The sequence below is a fragment of the Amblyomma maculatum genome, chromosome 2 (genome assembly GCF_055883805.1).
Source record: "Amblyomma maculatum isolate TAMU_Amacu chromosome 2, ASM5588380v1, whole genome shotgun sequence".
Classification (NCBI taxonomy): domain Eukaryota; kingdom Metazoa; phylum Arthropoda; class Arachnida; order Ixodida; family Ixodidae; genus Amblyomma; species Amblyomma maculatum.
In genome coordinates, this window is record NC_139345.1 from 202253546 (window position 1) to 202277599 (window position 24054).

At 44.3% G+C, this 24054-nt stretch overlaps 2 protein-coding genes across 5 annotated transcripts in view; both read right to left on the reverse strand.

Moving 5' to 3' along the window:
• LOC146201079 (growth hormone-regulated TBC protein 1-like) overlaps positions 1–14327 on the reverse strand; it is a 40972-nt gene extending 26645 nt beyond the window's left edge. For all 3 annotated transcript variants that reach the window (XM_084595628.1, XM_084595627.1, XM_084595629.1), the window contains exons 1-5: positions 14144–14327; positions 11786–11949; positions 6179–6225; positions 4344–4455; positions 1195–1313 (exon numbers count right to left, since the gene is read on the reverse strand). In XM_084595628.1, coding sequence (XP_084451754.1) covers positions 1195–1313; positions 4344–4455; positions 6179–6225; positions 11786–11949; positions 14144–14226 — 525 coding nt within the window. In that variant the 5' untranslated portion in view covers positions 14227–14327. The remainder of the gene's footprint in view (positions 1–1194; positions 1314–4343; positions 4456–6178; positions 6226–11785; positions 11950–14143) is intronic.
• A 5108-nt stretch (positions 14328–19435) lies between these two features.
• Positions 19436–24054, reverse strand: part of LOC146201080 (inositol hexakisphosphate kinase 3-like) — a 33075-nt gene continuing 28456 nt past the window's right edge. For both annotated transcript variants that reach the window (XM_084595625.1, XM_084595626.1), the window contains one exon: positions 19436–23744. In XM_084595625.1, coding sequence (XP_084451751.1) covers positions 23277–23744 — 468 coding nt within the window. In that variant the 3' untranslated portion in view covers positions 19436–23276. The remainder of the gene's footprint in view (positions 23745–24054) is intronic.

Here is a 24054-nt window from a genome sequence, read left to right on the forward strand (position 1 = left end):
CTGGATTCCAAGGGAAGGAAAGCGTAGCAGGGGGCGGCAGAAAGTTAGGTGGGCGGATGAGGTTAAGAAGTTTGCAGGGGTCAAGTGGATGCAGCTAGCACAGAACCGGGTTAAGTGAAGAAATATGGGAGAGGCCTTCGCCCTGCAGTGGGTATAGTCGGGCTGATGATGATGATGATGAAACAAGTTCCTAGCCAGCCAGCCAGAAGGAACAGACCCAAGTAGGCAGCACACGATTGTTTGGGTCCCCGACGCTGGGGTGGAGGGTAACAGAGTAGTTGCCATCGTCCGAGGTTTCACTAGCCGGGCGACGGAGCCATCGATAGAGCCTCTCACAACACTAGAAACATACGGGGAAACAATATGAGCGTGTAGGGGGAGGCGTATAAAGTACGCACTTCCACATGACACACTAATCCGAGAACAAGCCACTACACTTAGGTGCCTACAGACAAACGCATATCCAAACAGAGCCCTGTACCACAAGATATGGCCAACACACTACAAAAGCGAATGTGTCTGGTGTGGAGACACTGCTACACTATACCATGTAACATGGTGATGTAGGGCTAGCCCCATAATGCCCAAAATAGATAGCCCTAGTCCTGAGCAGTGGGAGGGTCTTCTAGCCGACTCGAACGCGCAGCATCAACTCATGCTGGTGCAGCGAGCCAGAGCCGCTGCTGAGGCCAACGGACTTCTGGACAGAGGAGTGCCAACCACTGCTCTTTCCTAACCCACTATCCCTAACCCCCAATTTTCCCCAATAAAGTTTATCAATCACTCAATCGTAGTCTGAGTAACTTTGGGACGTTAAACCACACACACCAAACCAAACCAAATGTGCTCAGGTGGCATACACTGGTACAATGCCAGATGTCACTTTGTCTCATGCGGTTTATCTGGAGCCAATTAAGATTCTTCGCTGAACTAGTGATGTCATGCACGACTGTGTCGATCCTAGATGCAGGATTATGATGCTTATTGGTCAGTTATCATCACCACCAGCCAAACTATATTCACTGCAGGGAAAAGACCTCATCTTTATTTTTTTAGTCAACCCAGTCATGCGCCAGCTGCATCCACTTGACCCAAACCACTGCTGCTCCAGAGCGGAGTGCGCCAGTTGTTTAGCTCCGATGAACCGGCATGGCTCCGAGAGCCTACCTTCCCAGCAGAGGTACCGGCACGTACCTGGCAGTACCCGACACCACGGTTGAAGTGTGCATACGCAACCAGCACGTTGAACAGTGACTGCTGTTGCTGCCCGCCCCCATGGAAGTACACGTTGTCAGGAAATGTCCGCGGCACATCTGCACCAAAGGCCACCCACAATTATGCATTCCATGTCACAGGAATCAGCATCACAGAGGCATCTTCCAACACTCATGCACATAGGGCCATTATGCAAGTTTTGAGGTGGGCAATGTCATGATTTGTGACACTGTCTACTACTCTGCATTACAACTCTCTTCCTCGGTGCTGCTGTATGTGCAGGAGTGTGTGTGCAGCAGGTTTTTTTCCACTGCAATGTTTACACCGCACCATCACACAGTGATGGTGTGTTGTTACACCACATGGACACAGTGCACCACTAGCATGGATGCCCCAAATGCAGAAGCAACTGTTTTCAATGCCTGCAATGACTGCTTCCACCAACTACAGTGGAAAGAAAGTAGCCAAAGTGCATGTCCCTCCAATTTGCAAATCCATAGCGTTTCAAATCCATAGGGTGCTCAAGTTTTCAGACTTCCTATAAAATTTCCATTGCTATCTAGTCACTGCATTTGCACATGAATATAAGTCAATCCCCCAGGATCGGATGGCCAAAAAAAATTATTGGAAGTACCATGTTTTGGTCTCCCCCCTTTGGATTTTTCAAAGTTGAAAAAAAAAAAGAAGAAACAGGTCCACTTACAATTTAAAAATAAACACAACCATGAATATAATGCAAATAGGGAGTCTGAGACGTCACGCAATGGAGTGTATATGCGTGGTGAGCGGGGGATGCGTGCATTGGTGTGACATTGACACTTTTTCCTCATGCAAATAATTAATAAAATAACTAATCAGGCTTTACTAATTAACTTTGTAAACAAAAAAATACTGCAGATTAGGCCAAGTGACCCTGAGCAGCTTTTATCTGCTTTGTCTGGGCTAGGGCTCACTGTATTCTTATTACCTTGGTTACATTTAGCTGGTACACTCTGTATATATATAATTGCCACAAACTATTGTAATCTTGATTTGTTGCTGTTGACAGCCACAGGCAGGCAACCTTATCAATTTGTCTGTAACAGCAAATGTGCAGAATCGTCTAAGCAATGCCACTAAGATTTTGTTCTGTTTTTTTTGTACATGCTCAAAGCCACTGGCCACAGCTTTATCATTTTCATTGTCATGCAAGATGCTCTGGATGTATACCTTGAATGATTGCATCCATTTGCGCCTGCTTCCACATTGTTCCAGGCACTCATGTGGCTTTATCTTGACGTCTCTTCGCCAGTTTTAAATTGAGCACTGACGAGTGTAATGGACATTCATAGCTCTGACAACTGACGAGCCAACTTGCTGCTTTTGCTGCCACCGAGTTGCTTAGTTCTTTGCCGCCACAAGTGAGCCCAATAAAGAGTTCATTTCAGTGCTACTATGCTTGTTAGTTCTTTTGTGCTGACGTCATTGTCACCACTACGTGACAATATACACACACAGACACTGTGTTCACAAGTGATCTCAGCCTGTTCACGGTCACTTGTTGAGGACAATGTCGAGAGAGCATATGAAGAGTCTACAACTGTACCACATCAGTCTTGAAAGAGGCTGTGAATACCCTTACTGTTTAGAACAATTCTGCTTGGAGGTTCTGCACAGTGCGGATTTAAACATGGAAGGTCACTGCTACTGCACAGTTATTGCTTGAAAAGCAGACAACTATTCCTCAGCTTTTTCCAAGCAAACTTTCCGCGATGTGAGTGGTTTCTCGCAGGTTTATTTGCTCATTCAATATTCTGAACTTTTAAATAACTGAAATGTTTTCTCTAGTTACTAAAGACTCAAATTCAAGAGCAGCCCCTGCAGTGTTACTATTCAACAAAATGAAGATAGCAGGGGTGGAAGCAGGCTCGAGCATTTTGGAGCAGCTCAGGGAGCAGTAATAAAGCCAATTTGGAGCAATGAATTTGAAACATGTTTCTAGGGTCAAATGCTTTTATTAATTGCAATTTTTTGTTTCTGGCATACAAAAATACCCAATTTGATTCCTTTCTATTCAGCGTTCAATGCTTTGCTGACTACACCTGCACCTCTAAAAAGACAAGACAAACAGCCAAGACATATGCAGATATTTAAGGTAATAAACTGACATGATGTGATATTTAAAATGACCTAGGGAACAATTTGGAAAAGACTAGTAGTAAACCAAATGCTTGCTTCTAGAGATCACATGTGATAGATTGAAACGTGAAGTCTACCACTTTCATGGGCTCAAGCACCACTACTAGTTTGAAGTTCACATCGACACAAAGCACATTTCTGCTCTCCTTGTGCATACCCTTTTTGATCCTATGCCTATGCTGAAAAATTTCAGGGTACTGGCCTTCAGGAAGAACAGACTGCACTGAAGAGCAGCCTTTTCCTCCTCCAGATTCTTTTGCTTTACAGCCTTCTGCCAATGGCTCCTGATGTTTTCACCTGAGTGACACTGGCACTTCCTTAATTTAAACACACTGGCAAGAGGCCCTGTAAGGCTTTCCAACACTCTTGAGAATATGTCTACTGAACGGCACCTTTGTGGTGTCACCCCCTTATGCTCCAAGTATGCTTTTGTCTGATGTAGGCTTGACATGCTTGGTACTAACAAAGAGGCGTGATGGTGAAGTAGCAGCTTGTTTTCACAGCTGAACCCTTAGAGCCACTAGAGTTGTTCCGTGCTGTCAGACAACTTTCCTAACGGCTCGAGGTACTCACCATGACTACTTTGCTCATCATAACTGCCACCATTGTGCCACCTTTGTTTCAACTAAAACAGCCCCTAGAGTGTGTACATGGAGCTCGTAGCATGTCACTGCCCCGGTGTGCTTCTCGCTGTTAATCAAACTGCATCTAATCACATATTTGGAGGATATATCGTTAGCAGCCCCCTGTGCAGCAAAAATTCTTATTCTGCTGAATATGATGGCAGAACGAGGCAGCTGGTTGGAGCAGTTCTGGAGCAATATTGCGTTTTGGAACATGATGGAGCAGGAAAAGCAGAATGGAGCAAATGGAGCAGTGTTTCCACCCCTAAGATGGACACCCAGTATGATGTTCCCACTCTTTTGTTGCTAGACCAAATGGGGACCCACCAATCTGAATGGTTTCGACGAGGTCAGGCTTGCGGTTCTGCTGCAGCAGTGACTGGTACAGACCCTGGTCCTCACTCTGCATGGCGGCCGCCCCAGACAGTGCCATCCACACCTGGCAACAGATGTAAACAGGTTCAGTGCACACACAGGAATGACATTGGGACAATGCCTGGGTCTCACAGCCACAAAGGCACAGTTCCCAGTTCTGCGGCATAACATCATACCAAACTGACTGGCCTCCATGCAGTGCCGTCACACGATACCAAGTGCCATGGTAAAATATTACGCTGAGTATTCCACACACAACAATGTTACAAATAGTAGCAGAGTGAGATGTACCACATGCATACTTTAAGAGAATATAATAAATAATGATGAACTGAACAGCATCCCATTCACCACTACACACACCTGTGGCTGGAACTAGCATTGTGCAATGGTGGCCATCCTCAGGATCTGCTTTTGGCTAGCAAAAAATCCTCACTTTGTGCTAAATGCTCAGGTATGCCTGGGAACCTAATGTTGATGAAGCACTGACCAAAAAACATTGTTAAACTCTCTACTGCCATGACACTGGGATTCTCCACAAAAGAACTGAGCAGCTTACATTCTTTGTTGCATTGTCCGCCCTCTTCTATATGCATGCCAATTCTTGTGCAGTGGGCCACCCCTTTGCCTTAACATGCAATGTGCACGATGGGAAATGAAGTGCAGTGCGAGAAAGAGGCAATCTTTGCAGTCAACTACGACTCCTATGACAGCCCCTACAAGAATACAGTGTCGAGCGTTAGGCATGCTGCTGAAAGGGTTATGTAAATGCTCATTCGAGGGCTAAGGTCAATTGTTTCTTCACAAAAAGCAGTGAGACTTGCCACACACAGTTCTTCAGCATTCATTTCTGCGCGCTGCAGTAGAGGTTCTGCAGATTCCCAAGCAAGAACAGGTGCAAAGCCCCAGCCACATTGGACACCAAGAGAAAAAGAGCCCCCAGCATGGCTGGCAAGCAAATTGCTTTAAAAACAAACTTGACAATCTATTTGCTGCAGGGCACTTGTTTAAAGATATTACCTTTACTGCCGTGCTAGCACTCTTTGAGAAAGCAAACTCTGTACTGATGCACATAACCATACACAGTCATCAGAAGTGCTTTGCTTTGCTTTCCTTTGTTTTGCTTGTTTGTTTGTTTGATTGCTTGTTCGTTTGTTTGTTTCTGCCTTGTGCATTGTGTGCATTGCTGTCAGTTACCCATTTACAGCCTAAACTCCAGCATGCCTGTACCACCCAAGCTGCTGGCCGCTGAACATCCAAAACGGAGGCTACAGCCTGTCATTCAAGGATGCGGCTTCTCATTAGGCACCACAACACAAGCACAAGAAGCAGAACAGAAGCTATGGTTGGGTTGAGCTGCACATCCCAAAGATTTATCGCTCAGGAAAAAGAAAAGGGCCCATTTAGTGCGTGGTGTGCACTAGAGTGGGGCTGCAGAAAGTTCGGTGGGCGGATGAGGTTAAGAAGTTCGCAGGGGTCAAGTGGATGCAGCTAGCACAGTACTGGGTTAATTGGAGAAATATGGGAGAAGCCTTCGTCCTGCAGTGGGTATAGTCAGGCTGATGATGATGAATGAATGAATGAATCAATCAATCAATCAATCAATGATGTGCACAAGAGAATGTGTCCGCAGCTCAGAGTGGTGCACACAGCTTTATCGCTCTAATGTTGTTTCACGCTCTGTCTGTCTTGGCGTGAAAATGAATTCTGAACTGCAGAAAACACAAGGACACATTAAGCACCCAAACAAAGCTGGCCAAAAACGAATGAGTGAGATCAAGGCTTACCTGCTTTCTGTGCTCCCTGGGAATGCCTTTCCGGACATACCGCTTGACTGCAAGGTGAAAAACATCCACTGTCAAAACACCCTGAATGAACCCCGAGAGTTCCAGTACGAACCTCCTCAAGACAGCCAGTGGCATCGATTCAGTTGCATGCAAGATCACAATAGGTGTTTCACAGAATAAAAATTGTAGAAGTTCAACTATCCCTGAACCAAGTTTCACAAACATTAGCCATTGTCCCCAGCCGCTGCTGCCGCTTCAATCTTGGCTCACTTCCGCGCTTGGTAAACCCCTCAGCAACAGGGACGTCTGGCTTCTTGTTGTTCGATGGTCTCGGCAGCCTGTCTGGAAAGGCCGTGGTCTCTGTCTTTAGCGAGATGGCATATGTGTATAAAGTATTCACCTAGGTTAAATGAAGGAGCTGCACAGATGGATTTTCATGAATATGAAGATGTTTACTGCGCAATGTGAGAGTGTGTTGCAGTTTTACACGAGACACAATCAGCAGCAACGATGACATAATGCTCCTGTGTCTGGGCACGATGATGAAAACGACAATGTTTGCTCTACAGTGCAATAGTTCAAGGTCACAATTGCATCATCCATTGACCTTGAGGTTTGTGCATGGGAGGAGTAGAGCTAACGCTCTGAGACCTTGCCTCAATTATTTGGCCTTTGACGTCACTTCCCCAAAAAGGAGAGTGAGCATCAAAATCACCACAGAGGGCTCGGGTCAAAAATGTTTTCTAGGTCCTGTACTGCTAGTGTAAGGTGTGGTGGAATATATATCAGCCATATACTAGTAACTGTTTTAGAGCGTATGACACTAATCGCAACAGCCTCGAATTTTGTATTTAGGTTTATTTCCTTAGCAGGGGTAACTAACAATGGCACAATGGTGCTACCACCTAAGTTTATTTGCTTGCTCCCTGCTATGACAGGTTTTATAGGGTTTAGGAATATTCGTGTTTTGAGTGATGCTCAAAATAATTTAGTGTGATTCATCTTATTATCTGCAGGTATTCGGAACAAACATGGACACTCTATTCATGTCGACTTATGGAAATATATTCTTGGGAGTTCTCAAATCTGATATGCCAAATTCATTCCCTGAAAAACCACTCATATACGTGCGCTATATTGACGACATCTTCATTATGTGGCAGCATGGCTAGAAATCACTCCAATCGTTTGTCTGACTCCTCACAGCTGAAAATCAATTTTCTCAGCACCTCGGTGTACGTGAAAAATGAAAAACTTTTAAAACTTCCTTGTACAGAAAACCAACAGATAAGCAACAGCACCTAGATTTCATTCGTCATCATCCGAGACATTGTAAGCAAGGAATATCCGTAGGACAGGCGACATGGCTATGAAGAATGTGTAACGATGTTAATGATCACTTCAACAAACTACAGTCATATCACTGGAACTCCCTGAATACCCTTATTCAGTTCTCTTGCGAGCTGTGCAGCCATCTTCTTCCTCTCGTTCTACCCTGGTATATGGGAAGTTATTTATCATCAAGACCCATTATGGATCTTTTCATTTTTGTCGAGAGAGCCACACCGCCCTGCAACATGGGTCAGTGTGCTAGGTCTGGTATCCATCCCCTGATTGGTGACTCTGGAGGCCCACAGAAAGGCTGTGGGGGTGCGAGTCTTAGGCTTCACGCTAGTTAGAGAATCCAGCTCCCAACTCAAAAGTTGGTGGGCACTTTTGCAGGGATGACAGCGCAGCTGCCTCTATCTGAGGCATGGATGGCACTACCAGAGACCCGCCCTTGGCATGGGCAGAAGCCTGGTGAGGTGCACCGTCTGTATGCACCACACCGGTGAAACGACAGAGTCATTAGCATGTCACTTTGTATGAATTATTTTCTTTAATCTTCAATATGATGAGCTCTTTTTCAGTCTTTCAGAACAGGCACAACCAGGAGAGTGCTGGGTGGTTCCTTTCACAGTCAATACACTGTAGAGTGGCAACAAAGTTTTCAGAAGGGCGGGCTCCGGAAGCACATTTAGTACTTGTCTGGGGACCATGACAACTCTGTACGGAATGGCACAATTCTTGTAAGTTGAAACAGCAACGGGGGCTGGGAATGTACGAATGGGTGAATGCAGATTTTTTTGTATCCCACTAAGTTGATTCAGGCAGTTTGCTGGTAGGAAAAGTGAGAACTAGATGCTTTGTAGGTACTTCCTTGTTATCCTTGCAAATTTTTATTCAGTGGACACCAGTGACATTCTGAACACAGAATCCTTCCAACATTTTTTTTTCGTCAGGAGAAGAAAGTCATGTTCTGAAATTACTCCTGAGAGGATAGAATAGAAAGGTAGGGAGGTTAACTAGGCAATGCCCAGTAGGCTACCCTACACGTGGGGAGGGGAACAAAGAGAGAAAAAGGAGTTTGTTTTTTTCTTAGGGGCGAGGGGAGAGAGTTTTGAACATACTGATTTGCCATATATCTCAAGTAGTAGACCTCCGCTCGCCAGTTTTGTCACCCTGTAGGGCACAGGGTATCAATCAGACATATGAATACTATGAAAGAGGAAATAACCATAACCCATAGAGGAGATAACCATAACCCATAGAGGAAATAACCATAACCTATAGAGGAAATAACCATAACCCATAGCCACACAAGTTTAACTGCTCATCACTGAAAAAAAAAAGAGAAAACCAAGAAGAGAGGAGGGAAATGGAAAGTTATGACAAAGAGGATAAGAAAGTGAAAGATGAAGGAAAGGAGAGGAAAAGGCGACTGCCAATTTCACCCAGTCAGATTAGCCCTGTAGGGCACCTACAGGAATTGGGGGCCAAAGTGGTGTGTTGCCCCCGCCAAGCAGCCTCTTAAAAGCGCAAATAATTGGCTCAACCACCAGGATTCCCCTTTTTCCAGACATGGCAATGCCACACACGAATAAGCTTGAGTCATTGGCGTACATGGTGTCACACAGCACACCAAATATCTACTTAAATTAACAGGTGCCTGACAAAAGCGGCCCATGTGTAAAGAAATTTTGTACATAACTTATTACAATAGCACATCCCCTTGACTTGAGTAACCATGCCCCAAAAGTAACATGCCAGGCAGAGTGTTATCCTCAGCCCCTAAGGGCAGTTTATTCACTCAGTGACATTTAACAGATGAGAATGAACATTATGCACATAATTCCTACATCTGGCTCTTTCAAGTAAAACCTCATTACAAGAGACACTCAAGGAACCCGAAAAAGATGTCTCTTGTAAGCAAGGTCTCCTGTAACCACAAATTCTAAAAGCACTATGTTGGTAAGTTTACTGTATATCAGCATATAAATGCATTCACACGTATTAACAGGAATTTGTTCAGGAAAGCTTAATGAAGTTATTCATACAAGTATGTATTTTTGCCCAAATTCTTGAGGTAAACCACTTCGCTTTGCAAGCCTTCCTGTTGCTCTAATACCTTTGAAGCACTCTTTCATGCTCCTCCCCCTCAGATGCTGACAATTTTCATCTGAAATATCCTCGTAGTCACCCTATATGGCACAAGTGCCATTTACTTGAGCAAGAATGCGAGAATTGCACAGTCTGTAAGCTCTTCGGGAGCACACAAGATTCGCATCTGCAGATACGAATTCCTCAAAGGACTCGGGTACCTCAGCCGTCTCTTGGATGCTCGCCCAATCTTCATCCTCAAGCTAGCTTTCCAAAATATCCACATATGGGCCCTCTTACATCATGTCACCACATTTAAAGACTGCTTGTCTGAAACGGTTTTTCGCAGCCTCACTTCTCGAGTCATTCCAGACACCTGAAATCACCTGAACAGCAAACTTTGCATCAATTACTATTGTACAGTCTTGCTGCCTGTTGAGCAACAGGCGTTCTACCGACCTTGTTTTGTACAGCAACTTGACAGAGTGCATAATGCCTTTGTCTATTGGTTGAAGGTAGGGTGTGGAGTTTTGAGGGAAAAATAACTTTGGTGGCTTTGAGCCCGAGAACTTTGGTGCTGCAAGAAGCATTGTCCACAAAGAGAAAGAAATCGGTATTCTGAGCTTTCATCGTGTGATCAAATTTTAACAGCCAGGAGTTAAAAATGCTGGATGTCATTTTGATTTGCTTCATAGGTGACAGTAATACAATGCCAGTGGCTGAAACAACGGGGTCGTTTTGACTTCCCAATCAAGAGGAAGCACTCCTTCTCAGTTCCTGACATATACAACAAAAAGGATGCTGATATGGAACAGAATTTAGCTAAGGGAATCTGAAGTGCATCATGTACGAGTTGGTACGTTCCAGATGCATTGCATGAGCACACCTGGGTTGTGTCTCTTCTAAATAGTGAAGCATTTACTTTAGGAACCTGAGAAAGTTGTCCTTAGTAACCGAGTGTCTCTTGTAACCATGTCTCTTGTATGCAATGTTGTTAACATGGCAGACATAGCAAAACCAACCAAACCATTTTCAAATGTCTCTTATAACTGAGTGTCTCTTGTAACGAGATTTACCTGTACTTGATAGCTTCATCAGCCTTAATTTATACTATGCATGCTCCTCCCATTGTTATTGCGGTCACCTGTGTGTCTCTTTCACACACACTGTTTCATGATTTGGTGCTATTGTTGCTGAACTTCTGCCAGCTTTTGAGCTTACCATGTCATGGCACCCAATAGATCATGGTCTCTATCTCACCAAAATAGAAGTCTGAGCTTGTCGGCAGGTTCATCAAACGGAACAGGAAGGACATGGAACAAGGAGTACTAAAACAAGGACCACACAAGCACTGGATTGTGTTTTTCTGCACTTGGTCACTCGTGCCCTTTCTGTGCTCTTTCACCGACTTTGGTTTCTACGCTTTCTCAATATGTGCCACAGTGACACCATTGGCACAACCTCAGTGTAGTCAGTCCACAGCAGAGTCACTTCTGAATTAATCTGGGGAAACAAACACCATGATGTGTCATAACATGGGGGACCTATGTCACTGCATAATACAGAACGGGCACAGGAGAAGTAAAAAGAAAGCAATGAATAGTATCGGATAAGGGAAACAAATGAAGAAAGACAGGGAAAGGCAGTGAAAAAGCAGGAAACAAAACATAGACACTTGGAATGATGTCATAAACCTAAAAATTACTACTGCAAGACATTTCAGTGATTAGCTGCTGCAAGAAACAAAACACAGAACAGAAGAGAACAATGTGACTCAGACGGATTTGCACTCACAAGCTCTTACCTAATAGTGTTTATTTTCCTTGAGAAGTTAATATTGCTCTCCTATGTTTTGGTAGTTTTGCAATTCAACACTGCCAGTGGTGCACAGAAAACGATGTCATTCCCACTGTTACACTTCCCGATGGTGGCAAATTGGAAAACACTGTATAGTCGCCTTACTGCAACTTACAAACTCTCCAGGCTTAAATAGGCAGAGACAACAAAACTTTAGTAGTGTGCTTTTGCTTTGAAATGATGTGCTAAGCGTTAGAATGCACAGATCACTACAATGAACGCATCTGATAAACAATTTTTACAACTGATTTTCTTCTCTTCAAAAATGCAGAGTGGAAATGTTGGGGTCCCTACCCCAATTGGACCCGAGAAAAAAAGAGAGCGACGTACGCTTGGCACTGCCAGGGCGCAGTGCAGGAGGCCGGGCATTGCGTGAGAGCAGGCGGTCCCACTTGCGAAGGCGCCGGGCCAGCACTGTCCGGTAGCCACGCCAGAAAGCCTCGTGACCCTCGTGGTCAAAGCCCTCAGGCCACTCGAAGCCATACGGGCCAACCCTGGAACACAAGCACAGCACAACACCAGGTGCTGAACCTCGCTCACCTTCAGAAACAAGCACTTCACCCATGCGACACCTGCAGAGCCCCAGAGCATCTCTCCTTAGCATTAGGAAAGCTTTGCAACCCTGACACAATATCCTCAATGGCAGACTTCCTTGCACTAGAGGAAACTGCATCCACAGGTACATAGTCGGGACATAACAAGACACTAAGCCACAGGACTGGACCTGCATTGAAAGCACTGCATATGCTGCACCTGCATTGTTGCATGCATGGCCTCTGGCATGGCAACACAGACGAAGTAACTTCCCCCCATTAAAGAGAGTCATTCTGGAGCAAGGCAGTTAAAAAGCTTAAATGGGTTCCCTACTAGGATCGGACAAGTGCAGTGCACAGGTCTGCTAGCTATGATAGTCTCTGCAGGGTAATATGAACCATGCAGAAATTGACATCAAAGCCTTCTTATGCTTCCTCAAGATGTTCACATTGCATGATACAAGCACAACTGATTATGGCCAAAAGATTATGCCTGGTTATGATTATGCCTGGATTATGATTATGATTATGCCTGGTTTTGCATTAATACATTTTTTTTTTCCCTCGAAGAATGAGCCTTCCTGCATTCTTATTTTTATATTTCATTAGCCGTAAACTAATTTCCGCTAGCCCTGAGGGTATAATAAATAAACAAATGCATTAATTCATGCTGACAATCTGCTTCCAATGCAAGAAAGTGTAGCATGCACAACCAGTTCCAACAAATCAGATCCTCGAGGCTGTCAAATGGATGACACTAGAGAAAAAGAACTACTACAGCCAAAACTTTCTCATTCCAGGCAAAAGTGAGGCATCACCAAAGGAAAGCTGATATAATCCGCTTTTTCAGTACAACTTGAATGATGCTCTTAGGTTAACATCATTTGCTGGCAGGACAACCTTGGATTCACCATTGAACAAAGGAAGTACTGCTGAACAAAGAAAGTCACTTTAACCAAAATGCAGTTTTTTTACGTGGGGCCTATAAAAATATGCACAGAAACCTATTCACGCCAGAGTAAAGAGCAAAACATAGCATCACCATACTGAACCACAAGAATAGATTTGTGATATGGCACACTTCACACCAGAAAATTGCTATGTGGATGAAGAGCATATTTTTAGCACGTGCATCGTGTGCACCATGGCACGCGTACCAGATCATAGCAAACAATGACGTGCTATTCACCATCCTATCCTTTGTGTTTTGTGGTTAGAGCGGATTTCAAGCAGTCTACATTTGTAGACGTGGTTTCGAGTGGTCTCTGCGAACTTTTGAATACAGGCAAAAGTTACAAATACATGCATCGTCATATTCTGAACTGATCAGTGGGCCATTGACACATGTACACCAAAACCTTTTCAAGGGCATCAATTTGTACATGAGCACCCAAGCAAAGATAATTTAATGCCTCTTCAAAGTAAACTGCGGCAGCAAATTTAGAGGACAGCAACAGTCGTTGCTGATGAAGTCAGATGCTCAGTGTACCTACAGGGGGCATCAGGGCGCTTAAGCTAACCATGTCACATCTGCTTATTACTTTTTTTTTTTTTTTTTTTTTGCTTTTGGTGAATTTCCGCTATTCAAACAGTGTCTTTGAAAAATCCAAATGCGCGAAACTTGTACGTGATAAGGACATCAATTCTCGTACGCGTATTACTCTTTATGCGCAACTAGAGAAAATGAGGCAGGAAACGTGCGCTGTCTGCCCCTTGCTCTGTCTTTTTTCAGCCTGCATACCTACCAACTTGGCGCGCATAGAGTATATTACTTCTCCACAAAGTAAAGGCATGCTTTAGTGCACGCTGTAGACGCGCAGCCGCCTTGCTCGTATACAACAGCACCCTTCGAGAGCTTGAGATCGGCACAGCTCGACGCCCCACAGGCATCGCGGCGTGCGCGATACGCCGCCTCAACGTGGCCTCGCGCGATCGCAAGCATGCAACACTTGAGCGTCACTCGCATTATCGGCACGCCAGCACCGGGAGCGATCGACTGCCACGAGTGGTACGCGGGACGCGATTTGGAACACCCGCGGCGGCACTCCGGCGCGGAAGTGTGTATACGCCTCTTCGACCGAACGTTCCACTGCGGTCGGTCCGGTAATTCGGAGACGTCCAGCCTCCAAGTGCCGAGCTTCCTATCGGTAGTCACCTTGCACGCAGCTCGTTCTCCGCCATCGATGGTGCATCAGCCTCACGCAATGCTTCTTCGGGTTTCTTTGCATACAGCGTCATACACACCCGCCATGCAGACGAAATGTATAGAGTTTCGTCGTTTCGTAGCGACGAACGCTGATAGCGACATAACGACTAGCGAGTGCACCCTCGGTATCCCCTTGACAACACGCCCGGTGTACACCTGGCGCTTTTTAGGGTGCTCTTTTGCATTCGATATAGCGCACGTAGCACTGGTTGACCCATAGAGTTAATACAAAGACAAAGAGTCTTTGTATTTCTAGTAACGTTGGTATTAACCAACGTTACTGTATGAACTCTATGGGTTGATCAGTGCTGGTTTTTCACCACTTTGCCTGCGGCCACGACCAGCTTAAAGCCGGTCGTGCACGCGGCTTGTCCTCGATTTTTTTTTTTGCATAATGAGCATCTGCCATACGGAATAAATAATAACGATAAGTCATAGTGTGGTCATAGTTAATAAATGAACTCATGACCTACACTGGTGTGCCCAGGTGCGTTTTTTCGCCTTCTATTAGCTATTATTTTGTGCACCGGCGGTTAGTACAACACTATACTAGTAAATTTATAATCCAGAAGGTTATATAGAACTGTTCTATTATAACCTCTTTAAACTCACCCTCATTACCAAGCGCACCCAAAATCTTCGCAAGCAATCCCGACAGGCATTGCTGGTCAAGCAGGGTCACAGGACGACGGGCGCAGCAGACGATGGAAGTAATGAAATCACTGTGAGAACGCGAAAACATGCAACATCCTTGCTGCTACTATTGCTACTTTGGGTCAGCTTTCGTCGAGCTCGTGTTACAGTGAGCATGCAAGCGCAAACAGCGCTTTGAAGTAGTCGACAGTCATGGGTTGAAGTTTGCGGTATGCATATGGGGAAAAAATATTGGAGCTCGTATGTCATGTTTCAATGTTTTTGCATTGGACTCCTACGGAGCAGGTCTTTTCTTAATTTTTTCATTTTGCGTGACCTCACATTCCGAAAACTTTAGTTCATGATCGAAGTATATGCACTTTGGAAAGGGCCGTTTGTAAATACATTTTCCAAAAATAATCTAACCGTTTATGAAGATCAGCGGTGATGGGGGCACAGCGTCGACATGTACAAATGTTTATACGTATATGCTTTATTCATGCAAAACAAGCGTGTGAATTCATGCAATATATGTGTCTAATGCTAGAAAATGTAAACTTATAGTCCTATCTTTCATCACCGTCCAATCTTTCTTAGAGTTTCAGTGTTTGATTGTTGTCTAGCTACTATAAGACGCCGTTTTTGTCCATGCTTACTTTTCTAACAGAACACAACTTGTGGCTGCTCCGTCTGGAGTTCTAATAGATCAGTCCACTGGAGATTCACAAGAAAATAACCATTCATAGCTTTGTTTTGAGAGTGCAAGGACTAGAAAGCAGCATATGGTGGTGTGGGGTCAGAGACCATTGTGCATCCAAACATTTTTACCCCAGAAACCATGCGCACGATATACACAGGCCAGGGTTTCTATCCGTTAAAAAAATTAAACCCGCCCCATCTCATCTACATCAATTTCTTTATATAAATGATATTAACATCACATTCTTTTCCACGAGACTGTCAGATGACTGCATTCTATTCAAGACCATTCATTTGAAGTGTGACTTAGTGCATCCCAGTAAGTTACACTCTTTCAAGTATAAGAAATTAGAACACATCGCAACATCTGTTTGTATACAAATAGAGTATCCTCAGATCCAGGTTTGTAAATCTAAATATCTCGCTGTTATAAATGCTTATCTTGACTGGAAAAGCTACACTGGCAATGCTTTTGAAGCATATATATAGATTTTATCACATCCTTTTGCACAAGTTGCTTTGCTTATGGTTCACTGATGAGACCTATGTTGGGTTGTGCAGTACATGACCATTTTTTATTTTAAATAGATGTTAACCGAAAATAATTTGATTCGAAGAACAGCAGTCCATGTTGCATATGCCTCCTATTGCAGACCGACTAGGATCGTCAGCACTAATGGCTGTGAAAACCATCTCGATATGCTAGGGAATAAAAGAATGACTGCAAGGCTGACATACTTCATGTCCCTACAACACGCTTTACCCAATAACAATCAAGAATTGTTTGTTCATTCACCCCTAAATATTTTGTCAAATTCTCTGTTGTGGAGTCTCAAGCCATTAAAAACCTTGCACCGAACTGTCCCATAGTGACATATTCAAGAACTTATTTTTCCTAAGTAGGAGTACATTTCCTACATTGTTGCTTGCTCATGATTACTCTAAATTGCATGTATTGCATTATGTATTGCCCTTCCTCTGTAATATGTGTGCCCTTTTGTAGATGAATGCCCTTTCTTGAATTTGCTTTCATGCAAAGCATTGAAGCCTCATTGCAGCGGAAACCTGGCACTGCATCACACAAAACGGCGTCACACAAATTTGGGATTGGCTGGCGTGGAGCGTGATTGGTGGAGTCAAGGTTAAGACAAGATTGAGTGTAAGGTTGAGACGGCACTGCATGTGGCATCACATGCAACATGACCTGATCAGGGAGCAGTGGCAGATGACGTGATGGTCGAGAACTACACTTGGCCATGCTTGGACGTACATAAGGACACACGTCTAACTTATGAGAGATAGTAACCACAGATGTGGACCGCAAAACGGAAATAACAAGGAGAATAAGATTGGGATGGAGTGCATTTGGCAAGCACTCGCAGATTATGACTAGCAGCTTACCGGTATCGCTCAAGAGGAAAGTATACAACACTTGCATCTTACCTGTACTCACCTATGAGGCTAAAATGTGGAGGCTAACCAAGAGGGTTCTACTTAGGTTGAGGACAACTCAGAGGGCTATGGAACGAAAAATTGTAGGGGTAACATTAAGAGATAGAAAGCGTGCAGAGTGGGTCAGAGAAAACACTCAAGTTACTGACATTCTAGTGGAAATTAAGAAGAAATGGACATGGGCAGGGCATGTAGTGCGAAGAGAGGATAACCGATGGTCGCTTAGGGTAACAAATTGGATTCCAAGGGACGGAAAGCGTAGCAGGAGGCGGCAGAAAGTTAGGTGGACAGGGGTCAAGTGGATGCAGCTAGCACAGGACCGAGTTTATAGGAGAAATATGCGAGAGGACTTCACCCTGCAGTGGGTATAGTTCAGCTGATGATGATGGACACACAAATTTACGAGGCTCTGTGCTATTGCATCATTGCAAGCAATCATAAGTAAACTTCCACTAAACTTGCTTTTACTTTTTCGCTGCATTTCATGTGTTTGCAATATCCTATGTTGCTGTCAGTAAACAACTTTTGCTTGCTCATGATTATGCTATAGTACATTTTCCCATATTGTGCTCTGCTTGGCCTTCAATGACTACTGTATATTTAAAAACAAAGAAATAAATTTCAGCAGACATGCACCAGTTTTCTTCTATGAAACTTCTTGCACTACAACTAAAACTGCACAGGCTGCAAATCCTATCAGTGCCACATGCTTTCTTGCAAAATTGTGGTGTGCCGCATCTGCCTTTTGGCCATACAGCTGGCCTTTGGCATCGACCAAACATGCTTGCCTCGCATTCATAATTAGTAGCAAGATGAGGAAGCGTCTGTTTTCAAAGAGAGATGAGAAAGAATCTATAATATATTCAAAAAGTCGCAGCTGCCCAGTGGGTCCTTGTGCCTGAAAACTGGTATGTAGAAATTTAGGGCAAAATTATTGTACATATTGTGTCGTGTTGTTTTGGGTTTTATGGCACACAAGCAACTAAGGCTACCATGTGCAAAGTGCAAGTTTAAAATGCATTCTTGTTGGAAAAGGGAAAACAGATGTGTTAAATATCTATAGCTTGTTAAGAAAGCCTCCTTTTAAAAAACTAAAAACACATGCTAATGGAAATACAGCGCATTAAAGACAAGGACAAAACAGAGTGGACAGCATGTGCGCACTTGCTGTTCACTCCATGTTTTGTCCTCGTTTTATATGTGCTGTATATTCATTATGATAATCCAACTCACCCGTACATCCACTCCGGCACATGTGAAGTCTACTAGTATTGCTCTTTCTCTTATAAGTAAGCTGGGATGGAGTGGGCTGGCACGATTGTAGAAAATAGTGAAATGCTTTCTCCGCAGTGTCGAGTTTTGGACACGCAATTAGAATGTGGTTAACTGTGAGCACCTCTCTGCATTTTTCACACATAGGCTTATCATGTTTCATTAGTAAAAAGTTGTGTGTAAGATGTGTGTGCCCAATACGGAGACTGCATACTGTCACTTCCATAATGCGTTTCTGATGAGTGCTTGTTTATCATTCTGTTGGACAACTTACATTTTTGCTAGCCCAGTAAGGTACTGCGTTAGATCAATACAAATTCATATTTGAAATTGAAATTAGCACTTTCTGCTAGACCTGCATGGCTTAGCTGAGCCCCCAGAATGTTGCGCATTATGCCACACAAAAAGGGCACAATTTACGATTGCTGCTGCATCCACAAACCCTTCCTCGCACAAGATGAGGAGGTGTAAAAGTGCTGGTCAACAGATGTGAACTGGTAAAGCATCAGTGATGTGCCCAGCTGGAAGAGAGAACTTTTCTTAACTCCATCCTCCACAACATTTGGAAAGCACACAAATGAAATTTGGAGAGCCATCTCTGAAATCGTGTGGCATATTGCAAAGCTGTGTGGCTGAATGGCAAATGAGACACATGCCAGACTCGTGCAGGTATGTCAGCCAAGGTGTCTCAGTCCTAGAGATGTGGTTACAACTCGCATTTGCAACATGACGCTTGCACAATGCATAAACCCTGCCTCTGCCAAAGAAGGGGTCAGGACGCCACTCATTTTGGCACACAACTGAAGCTCTCCTTCACATGAAAGCACTGGTCACCACACCGCAGGACATTCCACATTCAGTTTTAATAGTACCAACCGATGAGATGCAACCACCACAGCAGCATGAGACGCGCATAGTGCCTGGCTCATCATTTCACAACTTTCGGCCACTCCACCATTGCACAAAGTGCAGTCCAGATGAGAAGGATCACCTCTGCACAATACTGCTCAGGCTGGGCTAAGATGTATTCCACTATGTATTCGTCCACTTCAGACAACATTAAAAACACACAAAAGATCCGCAATGCAATGATGCTGCGTCTTATAACAGGCACAGCAACAAGGCGAGAACAAGGACTTGAACAAAGATGGCAGTTGTTACAGATGATGAGTGTAAGCGAACAACTGCCAACAGGAACAACCTCTTTAATAAACATAAACTGTGGCCACCTGAGGAACCACACTCCAAAAACAATTGGGGGCAACCACACAACATACTTCCACACAGTAGAACCTATAATCAACACGAGACAAAAACAAGCCCTTATAAAGGCATGCATATACAGGGTGCCCCATGCAATGTAAAAGAAGGATCTAAAAATATCTTGTAATACATGCAGCAAAAGTGGAAGTGCAGCATTATTGTCAGTCAGCGACAAAAAGCAGACAGCAGTACTCTTATGTATCAAATTAACCTGTTGAGATTCATCCACTCTTAAACTGCTCAGATACTCAAAAAATTTCAGCTGGAACCTGTCCGCCATAAGAAAACATCATTATTGGCAACTTTTATGATGATATAAATGCACTCCAATCATTCTACAGCACAGCTCTTAGGCACCCGTTTGTGGAGTGGACAGTGTCGGCATAATAGTTTTCAGTGTAACCTGCCAGTAGCAGAGCAAAGGGCCACCTGCCATGGCTAGCAGGTGGCAGAGGGTGGCAGGAGTAACACAAGATATACCCTGCTCAAGTGCAAACATTTGAAATAAGTTTATCATAACAAACAATGAGCCCCCGTGGATCCTCCTAATGCTCTTTCTAGTGCTAGTCATGCATGTCCAGCAGTTTAAAAGCTGACTAACCTCGGTAAATTATTTGGTCTAGCACACAGACCACATTGACACTCTAACAGCCTCCTGCAATACGTGTTACGCAAGATGCCCAGTACATTACGCAAGATTTCTACTAAATATTTTCATGACTTGCAGCCATAACGAGCTATGCCATGACCAAAAAAGCTACAAACCCAGTGTCAGAGTTGACTATTTTGCACATCATGAGCATGCACCATGGCAACCACAGGGTATGTCACTGGTCCATGTCACACATGCAGCCTTGTCCACTTCACAACTGGCAAACTGTCACAACACACCTCTGCTACTCACTTGCTGGGCTATTTGCAATTGGCTATGTTTGCACTAAATGTTTCATCGAGACATGGGACTGCAGTGCTCAAGGCCCACAAGTGAAAGTACAGGCTACGTGCCTTGATTAGCCATCAAAACAACTCAGCTTGCACCACCTGCGACGAAATGAGAAACATTCTGCCACCATTTCCGACATAGGGCACTTGACCTAGCACAAGGAGCCTAGAGCCAGTTATCAGCAGGGTGCCCCAAATTCATTCCTACAATTCGGCTTCCAGGAAAGTTGCATCCAGCAGTTGGCTGTACTCAACATTCAAAGAGCAACTCATCGTTCCTGCGACTCTCTACCAGATATTACTTGCCTACTACAAAACCCATCTGCCTGGTACTGGAACCATTCAGAACAGGAATCAGCGTAACCACACTGGGGCTGTGCAAAAGTGCAGCCAAGTTTGCATACCATTCATCCCTCGCATATGTCACCAGTCTAACGACCACTCTCTGTCTACGGGTGCAGAAAGCTTGTTAGCTTCTCCCTCTTTACCGAGACTACTCCCACATTCTCACCAAACACACTATCCTTCACACTGATAACACTCACACTGCTAAGGTTACAATAACAACACACTGCGGTCTCACTCTTTCTCACAGACATTTGCACATCATCTTTTTTTTTCCTTCAAGGCCACACAACACTGGAACAACCTTCTACTAGACAAACCTGTTCATTCCGTATCAGCATCAATAAATACAAAGATGCACACAGCCTCACAAGTAGTTATCCATTGAAGGAGTATTTCAAATTATCAGTTTTTTTATATAATATATAAAAGATGCCTAAACTGCTTGCTAAAGATTTCAACCCTGCAAAATGAATGAATGTGCAAATTCTTTCGGGTCCTGATCAATATGAATGGTGGTTCCAAACCAACATTCTTAGAGAGTTCACCCATCCCCGTCGAAGAAAGTGTCCATGTGAACGAATCAGTATATCTATCGTTTTTGAAGCAATCCTGCTTGCAAAACAAATAAATGAAAATACACTCTCTCCAAAGTCATACCAAAGCTGCCACCGGCAAAGGTGTCCACCCATTCAACATATTTCTGTCTTTACTTTGCATGTCTTGCTTAACGTGGTCTTACACCACTTGTCGCAGGTGGTTCCAGATATAATCTCTGACCATTTTTGGCACATTAACAGTTACATGCACATGCGGTGACGTGACGCCATGACCAAAGGGAATAAGTGCATATGCATAAAATGTTCTGTGCTTTTTCTTTTTTTTTTTTTGTATACCTTTCACCTATGCCCCACTTTTTTTACTCTTTTTTTTTTATTTTCACTTCTGTGCTATTCTGCAGCTTAACATTTCCATTTTATTGTCCCCCCTGCCCGCCCCCCAAGCTAGACTGCTCGAGCGAACAGGATCTGTCTTTTATACATTCACCGATGTAACCGACCCCTTCATGTAATGCCCCTCTCACAGGGTCATTTAGGCATTGCAGCTATGAATAAAAGTAAATGCATACTATCTGCTCCACTATAGGATCTAAGAGTACTTTCATGTTGAACTATGTCAACTATAAAGAACTCCACGTCATGTGTTCATGCCAAGGAAGTACATTTTAACAATGAAACTGTGCTGCAGAGCCCACAGCATGCCATTTAGACTAGATAAAAATAGTTCAGAGCCATAGCAACCTCCAACCTCCAACAGTGGTAACACAGTACTGAAAACTTTTCTATGTCCTTTCTTCGTGCATGAAACCATCATGTGTAATGGCAAAATGTAGCTAAAGGTGAGCAAGGCTGCATTTGTTTAAAGTTGAGCACTCCTCCGATTCTCAGCCTGAGGTCTGCCAACTGCAGTAATCAGTGCACAGAACATTGCTCAACTACCCTTGCTCTTAGCACAGCCATTATTCCTTTGAGCAAAAAAGAAGAAAAAAATCAGATAAGCTTAGTGCCCTTATAAGCACTACTGCTGTAGCTCATTATATTAGCACTTCCTAAAAGCCAGGTCATATGTGCCTAGAGAAATGCCGTGTTGAATGCAAGGCATGACACATCTACGGGACATCCAGGGGAGTTCCAATGCAGTGGCCAGTGGTACAAATGCTCTGGCCACAAATGGTGTCAGCACTTGGCTGCCAAAGTCATAATCTGCTGTCCTCTAAGAAACAAACTGGCTCTCTCGCTATTTGAGAACACAAACTGATTAGCCTATTATGGAATACTGCCTATAGAGCAAGCACAACAACCATACACAATGCAGCTTTACCACTGCCATTTGTCACTCGTCATGAGTAACCACAGCATTAGATTGAATGTCTTCGGCCTCAGAAGCGAACCTTTCACCACAGAGCTAGCACATACGATCTCTGCTGTACTGCAATGAAGAGCCCACTGAGCACAGGGAGACTGGGAAGTTTATATTCCTTCCTGGAAAGTTTATATAGCACCAGACACTGTGCTAATGCTTAAGGTCACCTTTCCTTGTTAACAAATTGTATTATAGACCTACCTGCAATACTGTCACATTCAAAAACTGTACAGAGCGGCCAGCCAGGAGTGCTTTCATGTTTGCATGATCACCCCACTAAAGAAAACTGGCTGGGACACAAATTTTGGGGACTAATATACGTGGTGTAAACACCAACAGTACCAATAGAAGAACACAAGCAAGTAAACAAGAAACAGTCAGGCCATTCACACCTTGTCTTCCAACGCACCGTGAACATAGCCTCCACCTTCTGCACACAGAGTGGAGAAAGTCGGTGGCAGGGCTCTCATGTACAGCTGCCTTGTCCTTTCAAAAGAATAAACGCCCTCTGCAACGCACAACAAGGTGCACATGCAGCACGACATTGTCCATTTCAGGTATCAACTGCCGACGTCTCCACCTCACCAAGAAGCCTCACCAGGTTGTCCAAACCGAGCAGGTATCCTGAGTCAGGCCCCCGGTGTCGAGTTGTATCCCCTTCGTAACCTTCGTGTGTCGTGTGCGCAAAGTCAATCATCCGCACATCCACGCGGAGTGGGGAGGCATCTTCAGATTCCATGCTGGCTCCTCCTGCCATGCTGCTGGAGTGGCTATCATCATCGCACGAGGAGCCGTGGCCTTCATAAATGACCAGCAACGACGACGAGTAGAAACGAAACGAGTTCTGGCGCTCAACAGCGCGGCGCAGTGCCAGCAGCCGCTGTGTGACCAGCGCCACCAGGTTGGCACGCAGCCGGAAGCCATCGTGGAAGAACTGACGCAGGCAGTGGCGCAGGCCCCGGTCGTCCAGCCGCCGGCCGTAGTACTTGTCCCGGCACACGAGGCTGCCCGACTGGTACACCTGCAAACAGCAGAAAATCTGCATGCTCCTCTCAAAGATGGCCGATGAGCAACACCAAGCACACCATCCTGTGGTCACTGCATCACACCTTTCCAATTACCTCTACATCCAGCATAATGCCGAGGTTAGAACGCAGAATAAAATCAATTTCATTTTAATCTCTCTGTTAGGACTTTTCCATGTACACTTCCGGTTCTTCCGTTTACCGAAGAAGGTGTTCATGATTCGCAAGTTATTTCCAGCATGCTCAACTAGTAACTCCTACCTGCTATTTCTTAATTCAATGCCATGGTTGCCCACTGCATGGTCT